Below are 26,321 nucleotides of genomic sequence, written 5' to 3'. Positions count from 1 at the left end.
GACATTCACCAAGTTCCATGTAATCCACAGTCAAAGTGATGAAAAACAAGCAAGAATAATTTCTCCATTCCTTGTGTCTAAATGTTTAACCGATACCTTGGGCCTGGCTACAAGGTCTCAAAAATGGCCAGCAGCGACCTTCTCCTTGAACTGCACGAGTGCATCCAGTGCTCAAAACTCTCAAACATTGCTTCTATAGGGGACATCCCGGTCTCCATAACAGCACATTGATCACTTGACACTGTCCGTGGCAACATCTCTGAAAATGACTTCATACACCTAACTGAAAAAGAAATGCTGGAAGGCTTGTCCGACCAAAATGTCACAGATGTATACAGAATCAAAATCCGGAAAGACAACAAAGAAATAGATACAAGACACTTAGTTCTAACATTCAACACTAGTACACTGCCTAAAGCCATAAGGATACCTAAATGTAAATGTCAGGCACTATATTCCGAACCCACGAAGATGCTTCAAATGTCAAATGTTTGGCCATGGCTCACAGAGCTGCCGCGGCCGCAAAACTTGCGCAAAATGCACTTCGAAGGATCATGTTTCTGAGAAATGTGACGCAGCCCTTCGCTGCGCAAACTGTGAAGGAGACCATGCTGCATACTGCAGGGCGTGTCCGTCCTGGAAGAAGGAAAAGGAGATAATCGCCATAAAGACCAAGGAAAACATTTCATTTAGAGAAGCGAGAAGGCGATTTGCCCTCACCAACCAATTCTCCTTCACAGCGAAATCCAGCTTCGCTGATGTGGTGCGCAGGGACGTAGCACCACACAGCACTCCGGCACCTGCAGAGGCGGCTTCTACTGAGCCGATAGCAAGGCCATCCACGCCCCAGGCAGGGACAGTGAAGGCTGCTCTGCCACCCTGAAAGCAGGGAGCGCCAGTCCATGGGTCGGCATCCCGCGTGACTTCCTCGTCGGGGGAGGTCTGAAACGCAAACACCCGCAGCGAAGCCGCGGTCCTCCAGCACCTCTCCAGGAGACTAATTTAGGACCACAGAAAAAAATCATTCTTAAAAAGTATCAAGTCTTTCGATGTGACCGAGAGACCTCAAGCAGGCTCTCTGGAGGCGCTGTTGTAGTTGTCCAGGGTGGTGTTGCTACTCGAAAAATTGACCTAAAAACCTCATATGAGGCAGTTGTTGTCACTGTCCTCGATCTTAAGACAATAACAGTATATTCCATATACATTGAACCTCACCTAACAGTCACACTTCACGATTTAGAAAGTCTTTTAATACTTCCGGAACCATATCTTTTAGTTGGGGATTTTAATGCTCACTCCTCTTTTGGGGAAGCGAACAAACGGATGTCAGAGGCCGGATTTTGGAAGATTTTATCCTCTGCAACAGTGTCTGCCTCCTGAACACAGGCAAACATACTTACTGTTCTGCAAGCAGTGGGAAAATGAGCTGCCTAGATTTATGTTTTTGTTCACCAAGTGTTTTTACCGATTTTAAATGGGATGTTCTTGACAACCTTCCCGATCACCTTCCTGTCGTAATAAGCCTGTCATCCTCACCAACAGTCATCCCGACAAAACCACGGCGTTGGAAGTTACATTTAGCTAACTGGGAATTGTTTAGAGAAAAGGCCAGTTAAGAGAATATTGCTTTAGAAAATCTCGGCATAGACGAAATAAATGAAGCATTCACATCATGCATCCTTACTGCCGCACACTTATCAATCCCAAAATCATCAGGAGTGGTCCGTCAGAACCACAAAGTGTGGTACACACGTGAATGCAAGGAAGCAAAAAAACGGCAAAATAAAGCGTGGGGAGTCTTTCGCAGATACCCAACACCCGAGAACTTTATCTATTTCAAAAAGGCCAGAGCACAAGCACGGTATATTCGGCGCAATGCTGAAAAAACATCCTGGAGAGCTTATGTGTCTTCTATAAATAGTTCAACCCCATCGAAGAAAATGTGGGAGCAAGTTTGAAAATTAAATGGTAGCTACTCACCCTTCGGAGTTCCTTTTTTGACAACGCCCTGTACATAAACAAACATAGGAGAACAGGCAGGCATATTGGGGGAGAACTTTGCTGCAGCTTCAAGTTCATCACACTATAGCCAGTCATTTTTGAAATACAAAAGCACGGCCGAAAAACACAGGCTCCCAACAAGTGGAGGGGTAAATGAAAAATACAATTGGAGTACAAACTTCTTAGGCCATCTATACCACCGATTATTTTTCACATTTCTAAAAATTCTGCGGAAAACTTATTCTATACCTTGAGCTTGGTGCATGATGGCCTTAGCTGCCTATGCCCCATAAAACACAACTAAACAAAGTGCTTTATGCAGCCATAGTTTGGTGAATGTGAGAGCTGAAAATCTTATTATAAAGGAACTTCCAGCAGTGCCTAATTGAAGGTTGGAAATGATTATTTGATGTACTGCAGCAGTGCGTTTACTTCAGTGCAGAAAGGAGAGGTGCAGTGTGTCAGTGCTCTTTTGCGCAGGCTTGGGCTGTATTACAGCTGTTTTGGACTCTCGTCATCTAGTTCAAGCCGTTAAATTGTTGCAGATTTTGTCATTTGTTATGTTGACTGCATAGTTTGAGGCCTTTCATGCTTTGTATATGTACATTTGTCTTGAATGTGGTCTTTTTTGTTGTATATCAAGGGACCTGGGGGCAAAGATTGAACTCCTCAAGCCCGACAGCCTTCGTCAGCGTTTTCCTTGGCTGAATACTGAAGGTATCTCACTTGCATCACATGGTACGTAATCAGTGTGCAAAAGATGTCGGGAAGAATTAGTATCTTGTATAACGTACTTCATTCTATATATTAATTATGCTTTGGCATATTTGGTCTTCTTAGTACATTTAAATTTAATAACATATTTGCTAATTTTAGGCCTGTAGTATTTTGAAGGGTGTAAACATTGATAAAAATCATGGCTATTGTCGGTAAAGCATGTTCACTTGCCATTATGTACCTTTTAACTGATTGCTTAGCCAATCCATTGGTCAGTCGTATATTATCCTGCAAATAGTGTATTGAGGCTGTTTGTGTGGAAGAATGCTTAGCGAAAGCCCTTTACCCAGATTACAGTTTTGGTAGTAGGACTACTTTACAAGGTAAGTTGTTGGACGAGTTGGTTTCGATATTCTGTGACTACAGCGCAACGAACGAGACATAGAAGGACACAGGCAGGGTACCTGTGTATTGCTTTCATGCATATTTGTTTGCTGTAGGCTGATGATAAATGTGAAAGGAGAACACAGAGTAACATGTGCATATTTCTTTACTGGTAGTCAATGGCCAGCTACCATGCATCCTGTCCAAGCAGGTTTCCATCCATTTTCCCAGTCATGAGTTGCTCGCCAGCCCAAACTAGCATTGTTCTGCATTAAGTGCTCTCTGGCCCGTCTACTTCTGCTCTTTCTCTTTCCTCCCTGCTGCTCTGTGTAGTGCTTTCTCGCCTGCAGTGCCTTGGATGGCACCATAAAAGCTTGATAAGCGTAGGCATTTATAGGGCCCTCGACTTAAGAGGGGAGTGAGTGCAAGTATTGTGGCACTAGAGTGCAAGGGGTTTGCTTGCAGGCCATTGTATGTCATTTTGCATAGTCAGCATTCTACACCTTATGAGGGTGAGAGGAACTCTTGCTCTACCCCCTCCCCCTTCCCTGCAATTTAAGGGGGCAAGAGGGTCTTAGACCAAAGATTTTTGTTAATGAAGTCACAATTCTGAAATCTTCAGGAAATATGAATTTTTTTGTGTTGATTAGAAGTATGTCTTTTAATTTCACATATAACAAGCCCTTGTGCTCTTATGTAGTATGTTATGCAAGTTTTTTGTTGAGAGCTTTTAAGAATTGATGCTGCAGGGAACTTGTTAAAATGAATGCCATTGGTTTCTTTGAAATCAAGGAATGCAAAATGGGCAAAATTATTATTCTGATTATTATAGAACTTGAGTTCTAAGATTTTAAGGGTGCCACTTGAGGGACAGAAATAAAATCTTCTCTTCCTGTTTCTGAAGTGGCAACTTCAAAGCACCACAACTCAAGTTCCATGATAGGGTGATAATTTTATCCTTACTGCATTTCTTGATGTAAGGACATCCAAATGGTAAGCATTTTAACAATTTCTCTGTAGCAACATCTCTTAAAAGTTAAAAAAATATATATACCTGCACAAGAGTTTGTTTTATGAGAAATTAAATGACACATTTGAAATCGGCATATAAAAGTCCTTGTTGCCTGAAGTTTTCATATTTGTGACTTCATTGATAAAAATTTTCTAACACCCTCTCTCCCCCTTGAGAGTTCCACAGATGCTATAAGCGCCCTACTACATGGCTTAGAAGCAAACTTAGAAGCAAGCTTAGAAGCAAGCCCCGTGTGCTCCTCACTTTTGGCAAAGGCTGTACGTGTCTTTCAAGGAGATCTTGAGAGTAATCGCACCAATTCCATTTCCATTTCCATTTTTTAGCTCCCCCACAAGGGGAGTGCATTTCATCCAGAGCTTTCTGAGCATAAAGTGATTTCTTTTTTGAGTTCCAGCTTTGACGTCATGTTCACTCCTGTCCTTTATCACTGCAGCTTTCATCGTCTCTGTGTAATCTGGAATAAATTTTACATTTCTGTTTAGGACTAGTTCTAGAATTCCATTATTAATAAAGTGTTTACCTTGCTGTTGTACCATGTTTGGATTTTATGAAATGAAGGTAAATTGCCCAAAATTGTTTAAAATTTTACCTACAAATTAGAGTTAGGTGTTGGACGTTGCTAATTGGCCTGGTCTAAATGGGGCATAGTGACTAAGAAATTATGTGCAATTTGGTCCTGTCTGCAGAAAACATTTTTTTTTTTTCTATCGTAGACAGCACCTTTTCAGCTGTGTTCAGTGCTTACATAATGGACCTGTATTATGGGTGGCTTGAATTTTGTGACTCTGCTGAACATTCAATGAAATGGGCCTCAGCATTTAATTCTTAGTGGCGCAAGTCAATTTTTTTTCATGTTCTTCAAATTCCTAGTTATTGTTTTATGTACTGCAAGTCAATTTTTTTTCATGTTCTTCAAATTCCTAGTTATTGTTTTATGTACTTGGAGTTGCAAACAGAGAAACTTTTTTTTGGCCAAGAGTGTCTATATTTTATAGACTTCTTCGGCGACATTGAAGTGCGAGATAATTTTGGGGAAAATATAAGGGGTACTGGTGTGCTCATGGCATCTGGGCAAGAGTTAAGGTGAGGCAGAAAAGTGCCATTTTTATGGGATTGAGCTCATATAAAAGTGGGTGGGGAGTTTCAGCTTTACACAATTTCACGCTTGCTAAGCTCCTGTCTACTGTCTAGTGACATTATTTATTTCTAGTAGCGAGTTGCTGGTTGTATTAAATTCTGGCAACATAGTCAGGTATCTTGAGGGCAACTCCATGTAATTTTTGTCCTTGGCAAAAATCAGTTCTGTGGCTCATCCTGGTTATACTGATGTTTTTTGCTGGCAGAAGACATGTTTGTTACTGAGAAAATTGTATTTGAAAATCTGTTCACCACTCAATTCAAAATTGTGATATCAAGATCAAAAGGGGCTCTTTCATAACTGTTTGGAAGAGAATGGTGGTGTTGCCTACCCTTGGAGATTTACATGTCCATGAAAAAGTTGCTGCTTATGGAGGACTGGGGTCATAGCACACTGCCGTGTGTATGAGTGAACACTGGGTTTTTTAACTGAACTTTTAAATGTAGAGAGGAATAGGAAAAAGATTTGTATATAGTCGATCCAAGATATACCTATCAAACTCTAAGGGGGCCACCAAATAGTTGGGTATGCTGATAATTCAATAACTGTACTTCTAAATGCAGAGAGGAATAGGAAAAAGATTTGTATATAGTCGATCCAAGATAAACCTATCAAACTCTAAGGGGGTCACCAAATAGTTGGGTATGCTGATAATTCAATATACAAAACATGGCAATAGATAAGGTTATCTGTAACATAGCAGTATGAACACCATGTACCCATGCAAGCTGTGCGCTTCCTGCAACAACGTGCCACCCGCTAGCATACTGGAAATGAAATTCAACACAATAGCTAGGTGGGCGAGTTGGTTGGGCCTTCTTCCCCATTTTTCACACTGTTATTTTTGAATAGCGTACTGGGACTCAGGTGAAAATGTCCAAATGTGATTCTTTATGTTCCCAGTTTAAATGGTTTATTGGCTTATTCCCTGTGGCTGCTGGGACCAGTAGCCGCTGGACATTTATTTGGATAAACCATCCGTGTAATATGTCCTTAGATTTGTAACCTTCTGAAAAGTTGCAGAAAGTTTTAAAGAGTTGCTTAATGATAATAAGCAGACACCAATAATTAAGGAAAACAGAAGTAACCTACACTAAAATGTGTCGCCTGCAGGACTACAGATCTGCCTATAGTGAAAACACACAACTTTAAATGCAGCAAGTGTCAACAAGAGCAACAACAAATCACTGCAATACACTTAACTTGTATGAGAAACTTATACTCACCTTCAAACTGTTGCTGCGAGCTCATGCTTATATACTCTCTCATTAAGGGCATCCCAGAGGCGTTAGTGGGGAACAGTTAATAAACATAGTTTCCTCATTAAATTTCAGGACTATTTTTACAGTTTATAGCAGAAAAACTCCAAGAGATTTAGCTGAAAAATTTTGTTAATTCTTAGCGGCATAGGCATTAGAGGATGATTCTAAAGAGAGGCAGTGAACTTATGAAATATTTTGTGTTGTGCAAAGAACAACAAATGCAGCATGTGCAGAATGATGGGTGAGAGACCCATTGGTGTAAATATGAAGTGTGTGTCAACAAGAAAAGGACAAGGCTTCTGAGAACTAAGTTGAACAAAATACAATTTAAATTTCAGTGCGGGATGGTCGGACCGGGATTAAATACAGGTTGAATTTCAGATGGGTTATAAAATGTATTACTGTATACTATGGATTGCCATAATGTGAAAAGCATGAACTTTGCACGTAACTGGTATAGACAAATAGTCAATGGAAGAACGTTTGCAAGAACATGAAGAGCAGCGGTTTGTGTAGTATTGTAGGCAGCAGTAAGAGCGAGAAGTGGAATTTGTTGACGTGCATGTTCGAAAGATCAGAAACAACCTGCTGTTTGAAGTATATAGATTTCCATGGTGGTAAGGACTCTTAAGAGCCATGCAACCATGAAGGACATGTACGGGCTCAACAGTGTACAAAAACTGGAGTGCACTGGTCACGTTCAAAAGCGGGTTTGCTGTAGACTGTGGAAACTGACGAAGACCACATGCGGTATAGGAGGCTAAGGAAAGCGAATGTAGCGCCCCTCGCACTGAGCTCGGCTTGCAGGCCATGGCACGCGGCGCCGGACAAGAAAGAGGAAGTTGGGCAATGCCGCCGCAGTGCGAGCAGCGCAATAAAAAAACAGTTCGAACCTCAGCGCTGTCGGAGCTGGTTCTTCCTCGCCTTAGCTCCGACAGATTTGGTGACCTGGCTTTGAACACGCAGCCCCATCCTCCTACATGGATTCTGCTGGCTCTTCCACCCTTCCTGCCAGCGGCGACACGCCTCCGAATGCTCAGCTTCGCGGTGCTTCGGTGGCCACGTTCCAGCCAGTCAGCCTGCCGCCATTTTGGCCCTAGTAGCCCCTGTGCCTGGCTCCCGCAGGTTGAGGCGCATTTCCAGCTGCGATGTATCGCCAGCCAGGAGACCAAGTTCCTCCACTTCGTGTCCTCCCTGCCTCCTGACGTCGCTGAGGAGTTAGTGGACATCATCAGCTTGCCGGACACGGCTCGACCCTTCGACATGTTGAAGGCGGCTATCATCAACTACAAGTCAGTGTCCGAGTGCAGCAAACTCCAGCAGCTCCTCAGCGCTACAGAGCTTGGTGACAGCCGCCCTTCGAAACTCCTGCATCACATACGCCAGCTCCTTGGAGACTCTGCTGCTCAGCATGACACCCTTCTGTGTGAGTTGTTTCTTCAGAGTCTTCCCCCACACATGGTTGGTCCCCATCCTCGCAGCTGCGGGTGACGTTTCATTAGACAAGCTCACCTTGACTGATCACCTGCAGAAGTATTGTGGCATTGCTATTACGTCTAATCTAGGAAACCTCACAGTGATGAAGCAGGCAACCCTAGCTGCCTCGTTCTACTGCAGCTCCACTGATGGCCAACTAAGGCATAGACTGTCCCATGGGGCCAAACAACTGGTGCGGATTCAACAGAACGTCAGCTCTGAGTCAAGGGACCTATAAATACAAGGGTGGCCTCCCAAACAACATTTTGAACAAGGTGAAAGATGTACACAGTGACCTGTATTCAGATTAGCTGCTAAGAAGGTGCCTCCATGGGAAGACTCTGAATGAAAATGAATGCTTGAATGGCCTGATATGGCAAAGGGTTCCGAAGGATGTCTACGTCTGCCTGCCAACCCTGTTTGGGCTATTTGATGCCATCAACCACTTCAATGAAGGCAGCAGCGGCAGCTAGCCAGCACTTCGACTTATCGAGCGCATTTTGCACTGCAGGATTGCGAGTAGTGGTCATTCCACCCAGCTAGCATCCACGTGCACTTGGCTGCGACAGCTTTCCACTGGTGCTGACTCTGCCGGAAGCTATCTTCGCCGACTTCCCGGGGACTAGTTTCATAAAAGGACTGCGCGTGATGGACGGACCACTTGGCAGCAGCGGCAGCTAGCTGGCAGTTCGACTTATCGAGCACATTTTGCACTGCAGGTTGGTGCAAAGCTATCCTGTGGCTGGTTGCTTTGTTTTTGTTTTTGTTGTTGCTGTTGCCAAGTGTGCGTTTCTTTCTGCAGTGCTATTGAGCTTCTTGTTTGTACGGCTTGTGCGTTTCCTCATAGCAAGTGGTAATGCCTAACCCACCGCAGGCCTCAGACCGGGACAATCGTTCCAACATGCGCGAGCTTCGTGCAGAGATTAAGATGCTGAAAGACAGCGTGAAATTCCTGAGCGACGAGTTTGAGAGCATGAAGAAGCAACTGGCTGAGGCGCTTGTACAGAAACGGTTGCTCTAAGGAACGGAAATGAAAGTTTACATGCTAAATACCAGGAAATTGATGCTGTTCTCAAATGACTTGAAAGCAGAATGGTTCAGTGTGAGCAGTGCTCTTGTAGGACCAAAGTAGAAATCTGAGGCATCCAAGAGAAACAGGATGATAATGTTCTTGACATGGTGACTTCGATAGGCGACATCATAGGTGAGCCTGGAAGTCCTGCCGACATCGAGGTGTGCCACCGGGTACCAACTTGAGAAGAGGGCAAGAGCAATGTACTGGTGCGGTTCAAAAGCAAACAAAAAAAAGATGCAGTTCTTGAAAGGGCACGTCGAACTGTAATCAAGAACAGCCAGCTCGGAATCCAAAGTGAAACTCAAACTGAAACGTGGGTCTTCATAAATGTACACCTGTGTCCTGCACTGAAATGCCTGTTGCACCTAGCTAGCACAAAAAAGACAACGCAGATGGCGTTTTGTGTGGGTGTGGAATGGCAAGGTCTATGTGCAAAAAGAAGAGAGGAGTGATGCCATACGAATTGCTTCTGATAGAGACCTATGTAAGATTGACTGAGCGTTTTTTTTTTCTTTGCCTTCTTCCCTAAGGCTTTACCCCCCCTGTTCATGTATAAAGAATACGCCTTACCCTGCGACATTTCACTTCATTGTGGTCAAACGCAGAGTAGCATATCTGCAATTCATATCAGTGCACGCTTTCTGGCTTGTAAACAAGATCAGGTTGCTGTGTTCTTAAGTTACTTCCATTTTAAATTTGATGTCATCATGTTCTCGGAAAGCTGGTATCAAAATAGCAGCCCTGTACTGATCTTAGATGACTACGCCCATTACAGCCTCAACAGAAAAGGCATGCATGGAGAGGGGTGTTGCATTACATGTTAAACGATGCATATCAACAGAGGTGCTCAAGGAATTCACGAGTGCCATGACTGATTACAAAGCCCTGCGTGTGATATGCGACCTTGAAATGTTTCTTGCCCTCCTTCCAGCAATCGCAACGAGTTCATGAATTTTCTAGTAGAAACACTTGAATATGCCTCGGTTAACCATTATCGGTTGCTGCCTGGCAATGACATGAATATTGACATGCTGACTGATAGTCAACATTCTTGTGAATTAGGAAACAAGTTACTTGCTTCTGGATTCCATAACGTCATAACGACGCCAACTCGTGTAATGTTGACAAGTTAGACACTTCTCAATCTTTTTGTTATTAATACAGACCACGAAGATAGAAGCATTTAGGAGGCGAAACTCCTCTCTCCCGCGACCGAGAAGAGTCACAGGCGCTGCATGCTTCCTTCGGCCTCCGCCGGATGTCGCCGTCGTCAGGTTCCCGAGGACGATGCGCGCTCGTGCCACGCGCGCCCATTTCCGTGCTTTTGCGGGAGAGCATATGCGCGGCCATCGTTTTCTTCACAATAACCATGCTGCCCTGACCTACGGTAAAATGTGGGTTTATAGTGCAGGATGCAATCTACGTTCGAATGCCAACCGTTGAAGGTCCTGCGTCTCGGCGCTCTTCCGCATAATGGTGGGGAGTGCCGCGCGATGGCTACCCTTTTACTTGACGGTCGTGGAGGGAATTCGTTGGATACACATGGAGCATGTGAATTATTTTAGCTTTGTGCACTTACCTCGAGGGATGTAGGGACCACGAGAGACATGCATTCTAAGAAGTTTGCTGAAGAAGCAAAAGAGGAAGAGGTGAGCATATGCTCCCGGAGACAGCATCGGTCATAATTAGTCAACACGTACGTACACCCAGAGCATGCTGATTCACGTGTCCTGTACAGCCGGACCAAACCAATAAAAAATTTCAGCGACAGGCTGTTCTCAAAATCCATTTTAAGGTGCAAGTAATCCATCGTTACACTTTATAACCTCTTAAAGAAAAAGGAATGTGGTCACTGACCATGTCGTGAAATTCAAAGACGTTTCGGAACCTCGTACGGGTTCCTTGATCAAGGAACCCGTACGAGGTTCCGAAACGTCTTTGAATTTCATGACATGGTCAGTGACCGCATTCCTTTTTCTTTAATACAATGCCTGACTAGCGAACTTTCGTCGAACCATTGATTATGTTTATAACCTCTTATGGCTGCATGCTATTTTCTTTGATTTGTTGCTTTCAGTTCAGTGGGCGCCAAATTGTACACAGGACAGGACAAATGAACAATATACGAAGACATCGCATTTATTCACATTGCCTCCAAGGGGGACGCACCACATGAAATGTTTCTGAAATACATATATATGGCGTCAGTTAATACTGTAACATTCATTTCTATCAAAGTTCTTTTCCTCGAACCCGCCTCTCCTCCTTTATTCTTTTTACACCCCTTCCCAGCGCAGCCCAGTTGCGGTGACCCTTCGCAAGAAAGGAGGCAATTACCGGGCTGCGCAATCCCCCTCTTCCTACCAACTTCTTCCTCACCAAACCCCCACCCCTAAGAACCACACAGCAAAGTTCTTTTCCTACGCCACTTTCCATATGTCTTTCACAAATAGTTAACACTGCAGTCACCGTTTCTATGCTGCACTTTGGTGGTGCGCAGACGCCTGGAATTGGGACCTTCTTGAATTTATTGTGTAGCACAACTCGCACAAATGCTTGATGTTTCGCGCGGTCTGAGTCCTTACAAAGCCTTGACATTTTCTTCTTTTCTTTTCTTGTTTTCTCAGTGTCCCATGTTTCCCCAAAGCAACATTGCCAGTCACACAGCTTCTGGAGACTAGAGAACACTACCCTACCCACTGTTTCGAGGGTGTTACGTGTTAAAGCTGTCTTTCTTTTTTTTTTGGTTTCTTGTCTTTCGCCAGTTTTTATCCGATGCTAAAAGATTTGTTGAAGCTCCTCTGCAGGGAGGGGAGGGCGTTTTACAGTCGTCACTGCGCACATGCAGGGCAGTCTTCCTCGCCGTTGTCAAGGCAGTCTGAGCATGGGAGCGACGCATTGTGTTAGCTCATTTTGACCAGAGTACCGAAATTGAAGAGCCTGACGTCTCGGGCATGACTAGCTACCACGAACCTCTCCATGAAAAGATGAAAGAGGCCGCTCGGTGACACGAAGCCAGATCGGCGTGTCCAGAGCCCAATTAGCTAGCGGCGACAGCGTTGCGGCGCTCTTGCAGTTGAAGGGGCAGGGGAGATAACGAACCAGCTGGTCTTGTCCCTCGTGGGAATCGACCCGCCTTGCAGGGAAAGTACAGCGTTTGGAAGCCCGCTTCAAGGTCCCTCTGGCCACAGGGGATGAAGAGGGAACGGTTCAATGTTTTTTGAAAAAAAGTGTGAGTCTGTCCATGGGTTTGCAAACTTATAGCCAAAGCTAGAAAAGAAGCACGATGTCTACGCCCTTAGCCACCGTTCTGCGTGCAAGCCGGCTGGAATGGCAACATTCTTGAGACCCCATCAGCGGCCCCAGACCACAAACGGAGGGGTTCCCTGTAACACCGAGCAAAAGTATTCTCACGCTGCTTCCTTTTCATGCTCCGCCGTCTCGAAACCACGGCATGCTCCGCGCACCACGGTGCCTCGTGCTGCCCAGGCGGGTACCGCGCAGGAGCGCCATCTACCGCGTGCCATGGAAGCCGACCTCCCTCCCTGTTCTCCTCTGTGCCCCTGGCTGTGGCCGTTGCTCACCGCTCACTCCAAAACGACCAAACCCTGCACGAGAGAACACCACTCAGCGTCGACGAGGTATACCGCCGTCTTGATTTCTGTCTTCGCAGTACTTATTTCACCTATAAAGGAGAATTTTTCAAGCAAACAACCGGAACTGCCATGGGGGCGTCGATATCGGTCACAATGGCTAATTTAACCATGGAAGACGTCCAAAGCCGGGCGCTTACCACCTTCAATCCCAAGCCAAAGTTGTACCTCCAATATGTAGACGACTGCTTTTGTGTGGTGAAAACGTCAGAAATAGAAAACCTCCTAATCAATCTAAATTCAACTGAACCGGCCATACAATTTACAGTTGAACGTGAGCAGCAGGGCAGTCTGCCTTTTCTCGACGTTCTAGTCACAAGGCACGACAAAGGCTTGTGGTTCTTGGTATACAGAAAACCAACCCACACGGGACGGTACCTCCATTTCATTTCGAATCATCCCACTCCGCACAAGGCATCTGTCATTACATCTTTATTGAAGAGAGCGGACACCATATGTTCTTCACATGAAGAAAAAAGAAACGAGAAGAACCGAGTAGTCTCCGATCTAAAAAAAAGATGGGTACCCCAGTTCATTCATCCGATGCGTCAGCCAAAAACAAAAAAGAAAAAAAACAAAAACAGCTCTATTCTATCACCAAGCACACGCCAGAACCGGAAACGTGTTTGCATACCATATGTGAAAGGCATGAGCGAGACGCTGGCTCGAATTCTCGGTAAAGAAGGGGTGCTAACAACACACAAACCGGCTACCACCATCAGACGCCTGCTCCCCCGCCCGAAAGACCGTCACCCAAAAGAAAGGGCCCAAGGGGTTGTATACAAGATTCCCTGCTCAGTCTGCCCGGCCTCGTACGTGGGAGAATCGAAGAACTTCGCCGAAAGAATGAGGCAACACAAAGCGAACATCTGACAAATGAACCGTCAGCGCAGCGCGGTGGCCGAACACTGGGAGGAATGTGACCATCGAATTGACTTGGACGGCACTATTGTACTGGAAACCGAAGCTAACCAGCGCAGGAGGCTTCTGCTGGAGTTGTGGCACATACAAAAGACACGAAGGAATGTTAATCGCTCCCTGAGGACACTTCCTTCGTCTTAAATCCATGGTTTGCGGCCATTGACCCGGAGGTATTCAACACGAGGGCTTAAAAAGCCAAGCTGCACCTCGCCCGTAGTCGCACTGTGAAGAAGGGGCCGAGCCGGTCCCGAAACGTCGTGTTTTTCAAAAATTAACCTGGTTGGCGTCAGTCATCTTTCTACTAAATTAATTTTCCCAACCAGACAGACTTCTGTCAAATGTTTTCTTTTGAACACTGTGTTATGTAACAAAGCTAGCAGTCGACAACTCGACCAGTGCTTTGCTTCAGTACCAGTGTAAAGAGACACGATTTCTTGACCAAACGGATGAATCAGAAATCTATCACATGTTTATAAATCTGAAACACACCAATGCCAGCGATATCGACAGCTTTCAAATAACAAAGGCGATGAAATACGTTATTGATATTATTGCGCCACATCTAGCATAAATATTCAATCTGGCTCTTGTATCTGGTTGTTTCCCGGACGAGATGAAAAGTGCAAAAGTTTAAGTTGCTTTTAAAGGGGACGATAAAAATGATGTTAATAAGCATAGACCAGTCTCAGTGCTTCCTGTATTTTTCAAGGGTTTAGAGAAGGTTATTTTTTTGTGCATGAACAGCTTTTTCGTTAAACATAACATGCTTTCAGACGGTCAGCATGGCTTTTGCAAAGGCAGGTCGATGGAAACAGCATTATTAACTCAGAAGGAATGAATAATTTCTAATATTGATGAAGGCAAACTCACCTTCGGAATTTTCAGTCAATTTGTGTGAAAGTGTAACTGTGCACATGTGTTCAGCATTTTCTGTTGCCTATATGCTGCTACCTTGTACGGGCATCAGGCACTCTCAAGCTGCCAATGGCAGCTTTTTCGCCTGATGACCCCCAACAAGTCGTTGGAAATAAAAGTTTTTGAATTGAATTGAATTGGAATTGAAAACAGGAAGCTTTGGATGTTTTGCGGCAGGTGGGAATTGAACCTGGCCAATTCACGGGGAAAACTTGCCGCATGAAAGAACACTGTTGTCTCAAGAAAGCATTTGTCATTCTTCTTATGGGGCAAAACAAGTTAGAAAAATGCGTGCAAAAAAGATGAAGAAAGCACTCAAGGAGAGCATTAGTATACAAAGGTTACAAAGGCTTCAAAAGATTAGGGTAAGCCATGTGAGTCCTGAAAAAATTGAAGCATAACTGCTGTTTCTTCCTTTGTTGTCATTCTGGTTCTTGAGGCAGGCTGGCTTTAGCATTGTAACAAATTAAAACGATAAAGTAGTGATTGCGTCAGTTTTTTTTATGCCTCCTGACCATTGACATCACATCCTGTTTTGGCTGTTGCAACTGAATTAGCACGAGAAAAAAAGTAATAAATGACTTAGAGGTCGTAGGTGAATACCACATGGTTTTATATATACTGAAGTATGCTAAAGTTATGTATACTAAAGTAAAGCATCTTTACAAAGAAGAAAACATGCAACTCAAAATTTGGTGTCTGCATTCCTTTAAAAGGTAAGCTTGGAGGAGTACAAGGCTCTTTAAGGAAGCATTTACATCTACATTGCAAAAAATGGTGGTCACACTCCTAGTAGTGCAGATCAGTGCTAGCTTGTCCACTTTGTGCTAATGCTATTCTGGCATTTCCTTTGAATGCTGCTGCCATGTATGAGTATGTGATGGTTGTGTTTGTGCTTTGAGTAGGTTACAACAATGCTTCACGATGTGAGAATTGTGTTTGCACAGACATTAGCACATTGTGCAGTACATGCGAGAGTGTTCGTCCACTCTTCGACCTGCCGCACATTTGTGGCTCTGGCCTCTCTCATATGTGCATTGCTGAGAGCATGATGCGTCACCTTGGTTGCATCCATAGCCCTCCCACAACGTGACTCATGCCACAGCACCGCTGGCAGCTTAATCATAACTGCTGCAGCTGGTGCTGTGCAGGCACGCAGGATGCTGTGCCATGCAGTCATTTCAGGATGTTATCTTGAGCGGCATTTCAAGTATTTGGCACAATCTTGTTGCATTTGCGTGACCCACCTGATAACGATGAAGTCAGCACGAGGCATAAGGCACCGGCTGTGTGCACGGGGTGGGCAGATGATTATGAACGCTGGATGTTCACGGTGATGACTGCTACTTCTGCAGCTATGCAGAGGCCAGGGACCTTTGCTTTAGAAGTTAGCGTTCTAAAAGTGCTGTTTATCCATTAATTCACTAGATGTGCAATGACGCAGGGTGTTCTAAAGTCATTTGTGAAAATTAAATACTGTGTGTTGAAGTGAAGTGATGTATCTTAATATTAAAGGGAAACTGAGGTCTCATTAAAGTTTACTTGTATCAACAGATGACCACATACCATGTTCTAATGACAAAAATGCTACTTTCGCTCAAAGTGGAGCGTATGTAAGCCAGGAAAGAAAAAACAAATGAATTATAGGTGTTGCATCACCGACCTTTTTTGCAAGCAAACTGGTGCACTGAGACAGTTTTTTGGGTGGCCATTGAGGCTAGGCTACACAGCTATTCACTAGCAAACAGTGATCACGAAGTCTTTCTCGGTCTTGATGCCACGAGTTAGAATCAAGTGGCGGAAGCTCGGCAATAAATGTCTCTTGCTGCCAGGCAACCATCAACATAGGAACACAGAGCCAACTTTTTTCTGAGAACAAAAGTTGGATATAATTGTCGTCAGTGTACTTGTTAAATAGAAACAGCTGCTGTCACTATATATGGTTTCATTTTTTGGCTACTGTGCTTTCAGTTACGAAAAGTTGAGTTTCAGTTGTCATCTTGGGCTGTTCTATCCCTGTCACCCTCTGTTCTTGCTTTTTGCCTTTGTGCCAACCTTAAAGCATTGCTAACATCCAAGTGGACTGTGAAATCTTTCTGACCTGCAACATTGTTGTAAACGGAGAATTTCACTGTACAGGCATGGGCAGATGTTTTAACAGTCCCCTAACAGCTAGAATAAGGCATTGTGCATATATGTAATTCAAGCAGTGACATTTGCCCTTCAGTTCACAATTCCTGCTAAGCAGTGCATGAATGCAGTAGGAATGGTGCTGCAGTCCTTGCTTCTCTCTGCACTTGTATATGTGGTTATGAACTCTTGGCTAATGTGCTTGAGTTGAGCACATTATTAATTACACACTTATTGCCTCTACAAGAGTTTCTAGAACCCTTGTATTTGCAGTTGATTTTAATGGCTTTCCAAAGAACCTCATATATGTCACTTTCTTATTACAGGTCTAGAAAATGAAGGCTGGTTTGACCCTTACGCTCTTCTCACTGCCTTGCGGCGGAAGGCGGTCTCACTTGGAGCACGATACCTCAATGCAGAACTTGTGGGATTTGATTTCCAAGAAACACATGGCTACGAGGCTGAATTGCCCAACCCTGTTAACCATGCATTAGTAAGTACAATATTTGTGCAGTTTCAACAGCTGTGATACACAGTGATGTGCAAAATTATCAGATGTTATCTGTAGTCAGTCAGAACTGAAGAATGCAGTGGCAAGTGCCCCTTGAAGGCCAGTGATATTTGTTAATGTTGCAAAGTGTTAAATTTTGATGTTGATGGTAATGTTGTAAACTGGGAATCGGCTGCCGGAGGTGACATTTCAAGAATGTACTGGCAGCACCACTTAAGGAGGGGGGGCATGAGTTTCGGAGGTGAAATTATTTTTTTTTTTTTTTGCATAGAGCAATGAAATTGGGCATGCTTATTAGAAAGTCGACAGAATGCTTAAATACAAAGTTTCGCTGAGAAATCTTAAGTAGTTTTGACATTATAAATTTTTATATGCTTCATTGCTATACCAAGCTTGTAGAAAGCCTGGCATGACAACAAAACGTGGTAGGAGTGTGCAGTCACTTTTAAGGAGTAACCAAAGAAATAGTTAAGCAGTGATGTTCTCTAAATATTTTTAGCAGCTTGATTTTTTTCGACACAGAATGTTATATTCATGCTTGCATAATGACTCATTATTGTCATGTCAAATTAGTGACGAAATAAAGAAGTGAGCAAATAATTAAAAAAATATAGGAACGTCACTGCATAAAAAAAAATTACCAAGGAACACAATACGATAAACTGCACGAAAATCCGTGAAGCCATTGTTGTGCTATACTTTTTCTTCAAGCAGGGCAGTCGGATCAGAAAACACTTGAGAAAACTGGCATTTTCACGGAGATTTCTGCCAGTTTTATGCTACCTAGTGTCACAAAAACATTTTTTAAAGTCACTTCTTGGCTGTTTTCGAGGAAAATTTTTAGGGATATAATTCGAAACACCTTATAGATACGAAATCTTGTGTTTTTTAAATTCCAATATTTTTCGTGATTTGAAAGCCGCGTCCCTCCTTAAATGGGAGTGGTATTTTTAAGTATTTGTTTTTGTGTCACAAAAACATGTTTTAAAGTCACTTCTGGGCTGTTTTAGGGAAAAATTTTTAGGAATATAAGTCGAAACACCTTATTGATATGAAATCTCGTGTTTTCTAAATTTCCATGTTTTTCGCGATTTGAAAGCCACGTCCCACCCTAAATTGGAGTGGTATTTGTTTTTTAACCAGTGGGGAAGTACTCATTGCAGTGAAATTTCTCCAAGGTGGAAGTGCTAGTCTGAAGTCAATTTGTGCCTTTTACCTGTTAGCACTTAACTTTCAAATTTTCTGCTATAGTTTTTGAAGCAAAATGACTGCCAGGTTTTTCTGTCATCTAAATTTTCTTTACAGTCGAACCTCGTTATAACGAACACTGATATAGCGAATTATCGGTTATAGCGAACTAATTACGAATTTTGGTTGGTCATGCTTCATTTCAGTGACATTTATTCTTTTATAACGAAACCGAAAATGCGAGATCCGCCGCGATATCGGCTGTAACGAAGAAATATTTGGTTTACACGAGGCTCAGAACTTGAAAGTAGCATAAAAAAAACAAAAACCAAAATGAAAATCGAAGGCCGATACACAGCTGATTTTTTTTTTTTATCGTTTGAAAAAGTTTTGCCGTCTGGCACAAAAATCGCGTTTGGATGGTCGCGCCACCTGTGAACAGAGCGCGAAAACTCTGAAAGCTCATGACATGACAGAGGGCCGAAAGGCTGCGCCACTTGTCCAGCGGTAAAGAAAGGCAAGCGCAGCAACATTGGCAACTTTGAGGCCGGCGTTCTGACATCAGCACAGCGGCCAGTCTTGTTGTTGCAGCGCTCGAAATGGCATCGAAGAGGAAAGCGATCTCGCTCCAGACAAAGCTGCAGAGACTGAGAGCTGTGGACAGTGGCCGCAAGAAAAAGGATATTGCTTCGGAATTCGGCGTTCCTCCAAGTACGTTATCCACCATTTTGGCCACTAGAAAGAAGATTGAGGGCAACACCGAGGACGCCATAAAAGCCGACCGTAAACGAGTTAGGCCTTGCCATCACCCGGACGTGGAAGCGGCTTTGCTTTCTTGGTTTAAAGATGTGAGGGCGCGAAATTTGCCGGTGTCGGGAGCACTTCTTCAACGGAAGGCCCACAGCCTGGCCTGCGTACTGGGGCATGACAATTTCTGTGCAAGCAGCGGTTGGCTGCAATGTTTCAAAGATAGGCACGAGATCGCGTGCCACACTTTGTCTGGCGAAGGGTCCGCTGTCGACATGGAGACATGTCAAACGTGGCTGGAGAATTTTCGTTCTCCTCTGCTCCAGGAGTACGACGAGTGCGACGTATACAACGTCGACGAAACCGGCGTGTTTTTCAAGTTGTTGCCAGAGCGGTCACTGGCGATGAAGAACGAGACCTGCCATGGGGGCAAGAAAAACAAAGACCGGGTGACTGTCGTCGTTGCCGTGAACATGGACGGCTCCGACAAAAGACGGCTCACCGTCATCGGCAAGTCGGCACATCCGAGGTGCCTGAAAGGCGTCCGGAATTTGCAGGTTCAATACACGTCGAACAAAAAAGCGTGGATGACGACCAAGCTTTTCGAGGACTGGCTGAGAGCGTTCGACCAGGACATGGAGAGGCAGCACAGGAAGGTCCTGTTGCTTTTGGACAACTGTTCGGCGCATAAAGTTTCGATCGTGCTGAAGGCAGTTCGCTTGCAGTTTTTGCCACCGAACGCAACGTCTGCTTTGCAGCCTTTAGACAAAGGCATTATTCGTTCGCTTAAGTGCAATTATAGGAAGCGTTTGGTGACGCAACTGGTGTTTGACATCGATCGACATAGATCGACAACAATAAACATCAAGACGACACTCGAAATGTTGTACGGGTCGTGGAATGAGGTGAGGCAGTCGACAATAAGGAACTGTTTCGCGGATGCCGGTTTTGTTCTGCCTGCCGACGAAGAAGAAGTGCAGCCCGAAGACCAGGCAGAGCTGGACAGAACTTGGGATCGGCTGGCAGTCCCAGGCGTCGAATTCGACGATTTCGTTTCGGCCGATGAGAACTTGGCCGTGGCGCCCGAGCTGACGGATCAAGAAATTGTGGATCGCGTTTTGTTGCCCGAGGATGACAGCAGCAGCGACAGCGGTGAGAGTGAACGGGATGAACCAACGATGAGCAGTGCGGATGCCGCGGACATGGCCAGGAGGCTGAAAGGATATTTGGAAAAACTCCCGACGACGAAAACTGCTGACGTAGAAAAGGCCCTCTTGAGCATGGACAATGTAGAAAACTTCATTCTGCGCAGCGCTGTGAAAAGCCACCAGACGAAGATAACATCTTTCTCCAAATGAACGAATGCAAACCTGTTTGGCTGTTCCCGGGCTGGCGTTGCATATGTCTCCTCGCCCAACGCCGCCTCTCCTCCTTCTCTTCTCGCCCAACGCCCCCTCTCCTCCTCCTCCTCTTCTCTCAAAGCTGCTTTGGCAGCTTTTTTTTTTCAACGGTCCCTCTCGGGGCCACCAATCGCGCTTCGGCAGAGCACGCAGGCGCGATGGTTCCCGCTGTGTCTCACTCGAGTTCCTCTCTCTACACCAAGTCGCCTATGCGCAGACACATGGTGCAGTCGTTTCGCGCCACGCACTTTCACGTGCGCGGCGACGTAAGAACAGTCGTGTCAACCTTCTCATATTCCGGCCTATTTTGATTGAATGCCACAAGGAGACAGGTAAGGATTACCACGTTTGTAGTGGGTTCAAAGCCAAGTATATAATGCATTTTAGTGTCTAGAATATTTGCGCGAGCCAAATTACGAATTTGTCACAGCCGATATTTATGTCTACTGTTACAACGAATATCGGATATAACGAACTGATTTACGGTCCCGATGCTACTTCGTTATAACGAGGTTCGACTGTATTGTGTTACAGTAAAGTTCTTCATAACAATATTTTTGATTATTCTTACCGATAATCGTTATATTTTGACTGAATAGAAAAGGCTTTGCAAGTAATTAATACATTTTTAGTCTTTAGACTGGCTTCATGTCTACAGTGGCAGCTGTTAATAAAACGTCCCTATTAGTGTCCACACAGCAAGGGTGATAGCAGTCACATGACCCGACCGCCTGATCACATGACCCATTCTCACTTTCTCAAGGGTAGGGTGAGGGGGTAGGAGAGTGCAAAGCATGGCGAAACCTATGGCATGGGAAAGGAAATGGCAAGTGCAACACAACAGTTGGTGGAGTGCAGCAGCATAGGGCAGTGAGACCAAGAGGGAAGCATTGCACTGTAGAGGCACAGCATGGACGGTGAGGGATCTGACTGGTGGACGGCCGTGGAAAATATATTTATTGGTCAGGTTGTGGGGCACTTTGGTCTGGGAGTGGAGCCCTTAGTCCAGGGCCCCAACGGCTTCGTGGCCGCCACAGTCCGGGCGACCTGCTGGCACTGATCAACCAGATCAGGCAACCGGAGGGCACGTTTCCGGCTGGCTACATTGGGAACGGGCAGCCCCTCGCCTGGCAGGTCCAGACAATATGAAATAGAGTCATGTTTTTCTCATAGCAGGCAATTGGTGTGGTAGCAGGTAGGGTAAGGCAGTAGTAGCGCGCAAGATTAGGGTAGGTGCCGATTTGAAGTTAGCAAAGGGAAATGGACTCCTTGCGGTGGAGGCGAGGGTGAGCAAGTGGGTATAGACCAGTGGCGTAGCCAGAAATTTTGTTCGGGTTGGGGGGGGGGGGCCATGTTGAAGCGCGGTCTCCTCATATAATTTGTGGAAGGATCAAACGCAACGATAATAACTGCACTGCCATTGCCGTTGAAAATGCCATTGTGTATTAGATAATGCTATGCACTGCCTAGACAAGTGAAATATGTATTTTTTTAAAGAAAAGAATGCATTTGTATGTCTTAAAAATCGTGATAGACATGATTACAAAGCATAAAACTGAGCAGAGGACAAGACACAGCAGAGAAGCAAACAGGGCGAGCTCTTCCTGTTTGCTTCTCTGCTGTGTCTTGTCCCCTGCTCAGTTTTATGCTTTGTAATCATGTCATACCAACTATCTCCTTATCATTCACTCGTGGCAGACGTAACTGATACCAATGCTTTCATGTTCTTGCGTATTTAATAAGTAAAGAAAATATCACACGAAGTCTGGAACTATATCGGTTTGGAACCATCAAAGCAGTGCATGCCGCTGCTATGAAAAACGTAAAGGCCATGAAATTAGCAAGTAGAGGACAAATATTTGAATGACTGTTTGTCGTTCAAGAACCTTTACATTTTTGTACATATGCAATGTACAGAAAAAAATCTCAATGACGCTGTCCTTCGTTCCAGTGTACTACGCAACAGCAGCTGTCACCGATCATGTGTTGCGAGTAATTGCACCGAAATTTTAGTCGCAACAGCGAGCCATCGGTAGGCCCTTGAAAGTTTGTGCTAGGATGGGGCCCCTTGCGTTACATGACTCCAGGGGCATGAGCGTTGCTACGAAGTCCAACCTGAGTTAGCAATGTTCGCGCCAAAATGTCTTTTCTAGTCTGAAAAAAACGCTGTAGGTGACAAAACCTCGAACGGGCCGTATGGTGGCGCCAACACCGACCACATCACCAGCAATGCCTCGTGGCACTCGCCGCGTGAACTAGACTCCCAGTGCGTTCACATCAGCCCGGCCACATAGCAGATGCGCACCGACAGCGCTGCCAGAATGGCACCGCGGGAGATTCGGCACCTGCTTTTCTGCGAATTTTAATACAGTGAAAGCCTTGACGCCACCTTTATGTCACCACTGCTACATTTAGTTTCATTTGCTTTCAGTTTGGGCTGATCATCGATTGCGAGCAGCCATGATTGTGTTACAGTCCTGACAGCATTTCAACAACCGGCGGTGCAGTTCAACTTATTGAGATTAAGTCCCTCTACAGTTTGAGAAACAAGTGCCTGACTGACCCAGATAATGAAATCAGCTATGTACCTTACCTCCACTATGCGAATGGTCAGTTAGAATTGCAAAAAACGCACTTTACTACACGCAGATGGTAATGCTCTTAAGTCCTGAGGACTGACACTGCTTTATATGTATTTCCCTCAGAGAAGCATATCTCTAAGCATACAAAAAGATGATGTGCTTTTATTTAGGTATTTCATGAAGGAACCAATTAAATGAATTCTTAACGACATGTGCCCTCACATAATATTATGGTTGTATTTTCTATTTATTGATAAATTCTTTACTCCAGAAAGGGCTTTGCAGTCCAGAAAGGGCTTTGCAGTGTTGTGAAAAGCAAGAAATAAATTAAGAAAATTTAAATCACTTTCTATTTTCCTTTTTCTTGGCCTAGAAAAGGGTTTTGGATCTCTGGAATGTAACAATTATATATACAAAATTTTAAAACACTGTAGGAAATAAAATACAGATACACACTAAAACTTGGATGAAACAATATGAAAAATGACATAAGTTCCCTTATTGTGCAGTCCGCCGAGATGTGAGACAGAGACTGTGAGATTTCGTTCCTCAAAAACCAGTTTTCGCACCCACAGCTCACACACATACGCACGCATGCAAAAGAAAGAAGTTGACGCACTGAACCACAGAAAAGCATAGCAAATGAGAACTGAAAGCTCAGATGCTAGCTCCAAGAACTCCACCATAAACCATTGCCTGTGACCCACATAGAGCATTCCTTCACTCTACACAAAGCAATTCCTGACTCCTACCAGTGATGGCACATTCAAAACACTCCGCACAATGTTAAGACCTTCCCAATTCACACTTCCGAATTTGGTTCTACAACAAACTCTTTTTCCAGGCAGCGTCCACCTTTTGCCTCCCCTGTTAACCAGATGGTGCCACTAGCGCTCTGTGCAACGCACGGAGCCCATACCCCTTTAACATCTCTCTCAATCACAGATTGACTCAATGCCAGAAAAGCGGAGGCTTGAAGTCGTGGCATGTCCTTTGATCGTTGGCGGATTGTAATTATGACAGCACTGTTTTTTGAACATCTGATTCTGCTTAGCCATTCTGTGGAAGGGAAGAGGCCTCCTTGCTCCTACAGCTTCCCTGTGTTGCATGTACTGCTCATAACATTCGATGCCGACTGAGCAGTCCCGGGACGAATTTGGGAGGACGCTCGCATGCCATGTCCCCCCACCCTAAATGAAGGGGGGTCAGGACCCCCTGTCCACCCTGCAATTTACGTCACTGGCCCGGTAAGAAAGAGTGCGGGTCCAGGCATGCACCTGTTGATTCCCCTCAAGGGCTATATGTAGCCCGGGGTCCAGACCAGAGTGCGAGGCGAATCTCGAGGCGGTAGGTGACGGAGGACTCGCACAACAGTGTGGTCTGCGGTGAGATCTCGGAGGCTGCCGCAAGCTGAAGCGGAGTTGGACAAGGTTTAGTCACAAGGAGCAGAGCTATGGAGGGTCATGGCAAGGGTCACTGCGAGTTCCTCAGCCACTTAAGGGTTCGAGGAGCGAATGGAGGCAGCCTTAAGTAGGTGACCATGGCGATCGAATATGATCGGTGACGAACATAAGGATGGGGTGCATATGGACCGAGATGGGAGCGACCACCAGCAACGAGTGCAAGGAGCTTGGCAGGGGCTTAGGGGGAGGACCGAAGGCCGAGGTGAGCGAGAAGAAGTCGTCCAGAAGCGGAGAGAGTGAGGCGGTAGTGTTTAGCCGCTGTGTGAGCTTCAGTAATCTCGCGAGCAGTGTTGTGAAGGCCTAGTACGAGGAGAGACTGGGTGAACGTAGACTGCAGGAGGCCAAGAGCCACCTTGTAGACTCGATGAAGAAGCATGTCGAGGCAATCGAAGTTGGAGGGTGTGAGTGCCAGGTCCGGGGTAACATATTCAAAACGGCTGAGAGAAAGGGCCTGGACCAGGCAAATCGAGTCTTGTTCTAGCAGTCCATCGCGATGGTGGAGAATAGAGCGGAAAAGGCCCAGAAGCTGTGTGGCCGTGGTGAAAAGGCGGTTCAGGGAGACCCCCGAGCGATGGTCCGCTTGGAGATGCAGGCCGAGAACATGAAGATGAGGGACCAATGGAATGCGTTGTGCCTGCAATGCAAGGTGGATTGGAGGAGGTGGAGGCGAGCGAGAATGGGAGCAACCGCGCACGAGAAGCAGCTCTGACTTATGCGGCAAGCAAGGCAGACCGCAATGCTCAACATAAGCAGAAACGGCCTTGAGCCCTGTCTGCAGAGTGTTTTGGATATGTCTGTCAGAACCTGAAGAGACCCAGAGTGTGACATTGTCAGCATAGATAGCGTGATGAAGACCAAGGATAGTGGATAAGGTGGTCGGAAACCCAGACAGAGCAATATTAAAAAAGAGAGGGGAGAGGACCGAGCCCTACGGAGTGCCGTGCGGCGGCAGGATGAAAGAGTGGGAACAGAGGGAGCCGATGCCGACTGTCGCAGTGCAGTCAGAGAGCAGTGCATTCATGTAAGTATAGGTGTGGTCCCCACAGTCAGTTCCTGTAAGGTCCTCCAGAATCGCAATGTGAGTAACATGGTCAAATGCAGTGTGCAGATTGAGAGCGAGAACCACAATGTTGCTCTTCAGCATTGAGCATTAGGATTTGAAAAAAACAGGTTTCATCTTGACCTTTCAAGGCACTATGAAAAAAGCAGTGCTTTAGGCAAAACTCCTGATAAACTGCTGAAAACAATCAGAAACTTGCACTTGTTTTAGTGGCAGCTGGAGTTTTGCTGTGAGTATCGCATCCACTTGCTGCTGGATGTACAGGTGCAAGCAGCGTGAAAGGCATAGCCAATTTTGTACGACTTGCTATTTCTCTCTAGGGATTTCTCCAAGCAGCTGTCCTCTGGATGAATAATCTTTATAATACAGAAATAAGAGATGAATTTCCATAGTGCAAGCTAGGCATTCCCTTTCACATAGCTAGTATATATATGCCTTGAGGGCAGTCCTTTGAACTACATGCAGTCATTCAGCTGCCCATTCAAGAGCTGTACTTCAAATATAATTGGAGTTGAAGCTAAACCTCTGTCATTACAGTTCTTGTCGCAGTGACACTCATCTAGGTGAAGCAGGCTGCCTGAGATGCTGTCAGTATTGTCAATAGACCTCTTGTAGTACATGCCATTGTTATTAACTATCAGTGTACAGGAAGCCTGCATAACAGG

The 26,321-nt window shown here is 45.1% G+C and overlaps 2 protein-coding genes across 3 annotated transcripts in view; both read left to right on the top strand.

The window, feature by feature from the left end:
• The window catches only part of LOC144114935 (FAD-dependent oxidoreductase domain-containing protein 1-like), a 57,094-nt gene that overhangs the window by 9,077 nt on the left and 21,696 nt on the right, over positions 1 to 26,321 (top strand). For both annotated transcript variants that reach the window (XR_013311166.1, XM_077648966.1), the window contains exons 4-5: positions 2,645 to 2,739; positions 17,032 to 17,198. Coding sequence is in view for 1 of the 2 variants with exons in the window: in XM_077648966.1 (XP_077505092.1) it covers positions 2,645 to 2,739; positions 17,032 to 17,198 (262 nt within the window). In the remaining variant the exon portion in view is untranslated. The remainder of the gene's footprint in view (positions 1 to 2,644; positions 2,740 to 17,031; positions 17,199 to 26,321) is intronic.
• LOC144114938 (uncharacterized) lies at positions 7,222 to 8,635 on the top strand. The gene is made up of 2 exons (XM_077648967.1): positions 7,222 to 7,961; positions 8,523 to 8,635. Coding segments are annotated over exons 1-2 (618 nt in total). The 5' UTR covers positions 7,222 to 7,345; the 3' UTR covers positions 8,525 to 8,635.

The sequence above is a fragment of the Amblyomma americanum genome, chromosome 1 (assembly GCF_052857255.1).
Source record: "Amblyomma americanum isolate KBUSLIRL-KWMA chromosome 1, ASM5285725v1, whole genome shotgun sequence".
In the NCBI taxonomy this organism is placed as follows: domain Eukaryota; kingdom Metazoa; phylum Arthropoda; class Arachnida; order Ixodida; family Ixodidae; genus Amblyomma; species Amblyomma americanum.
This window is presented reverse-complemented; position numbering and strand designations above follow the sequence as displayed.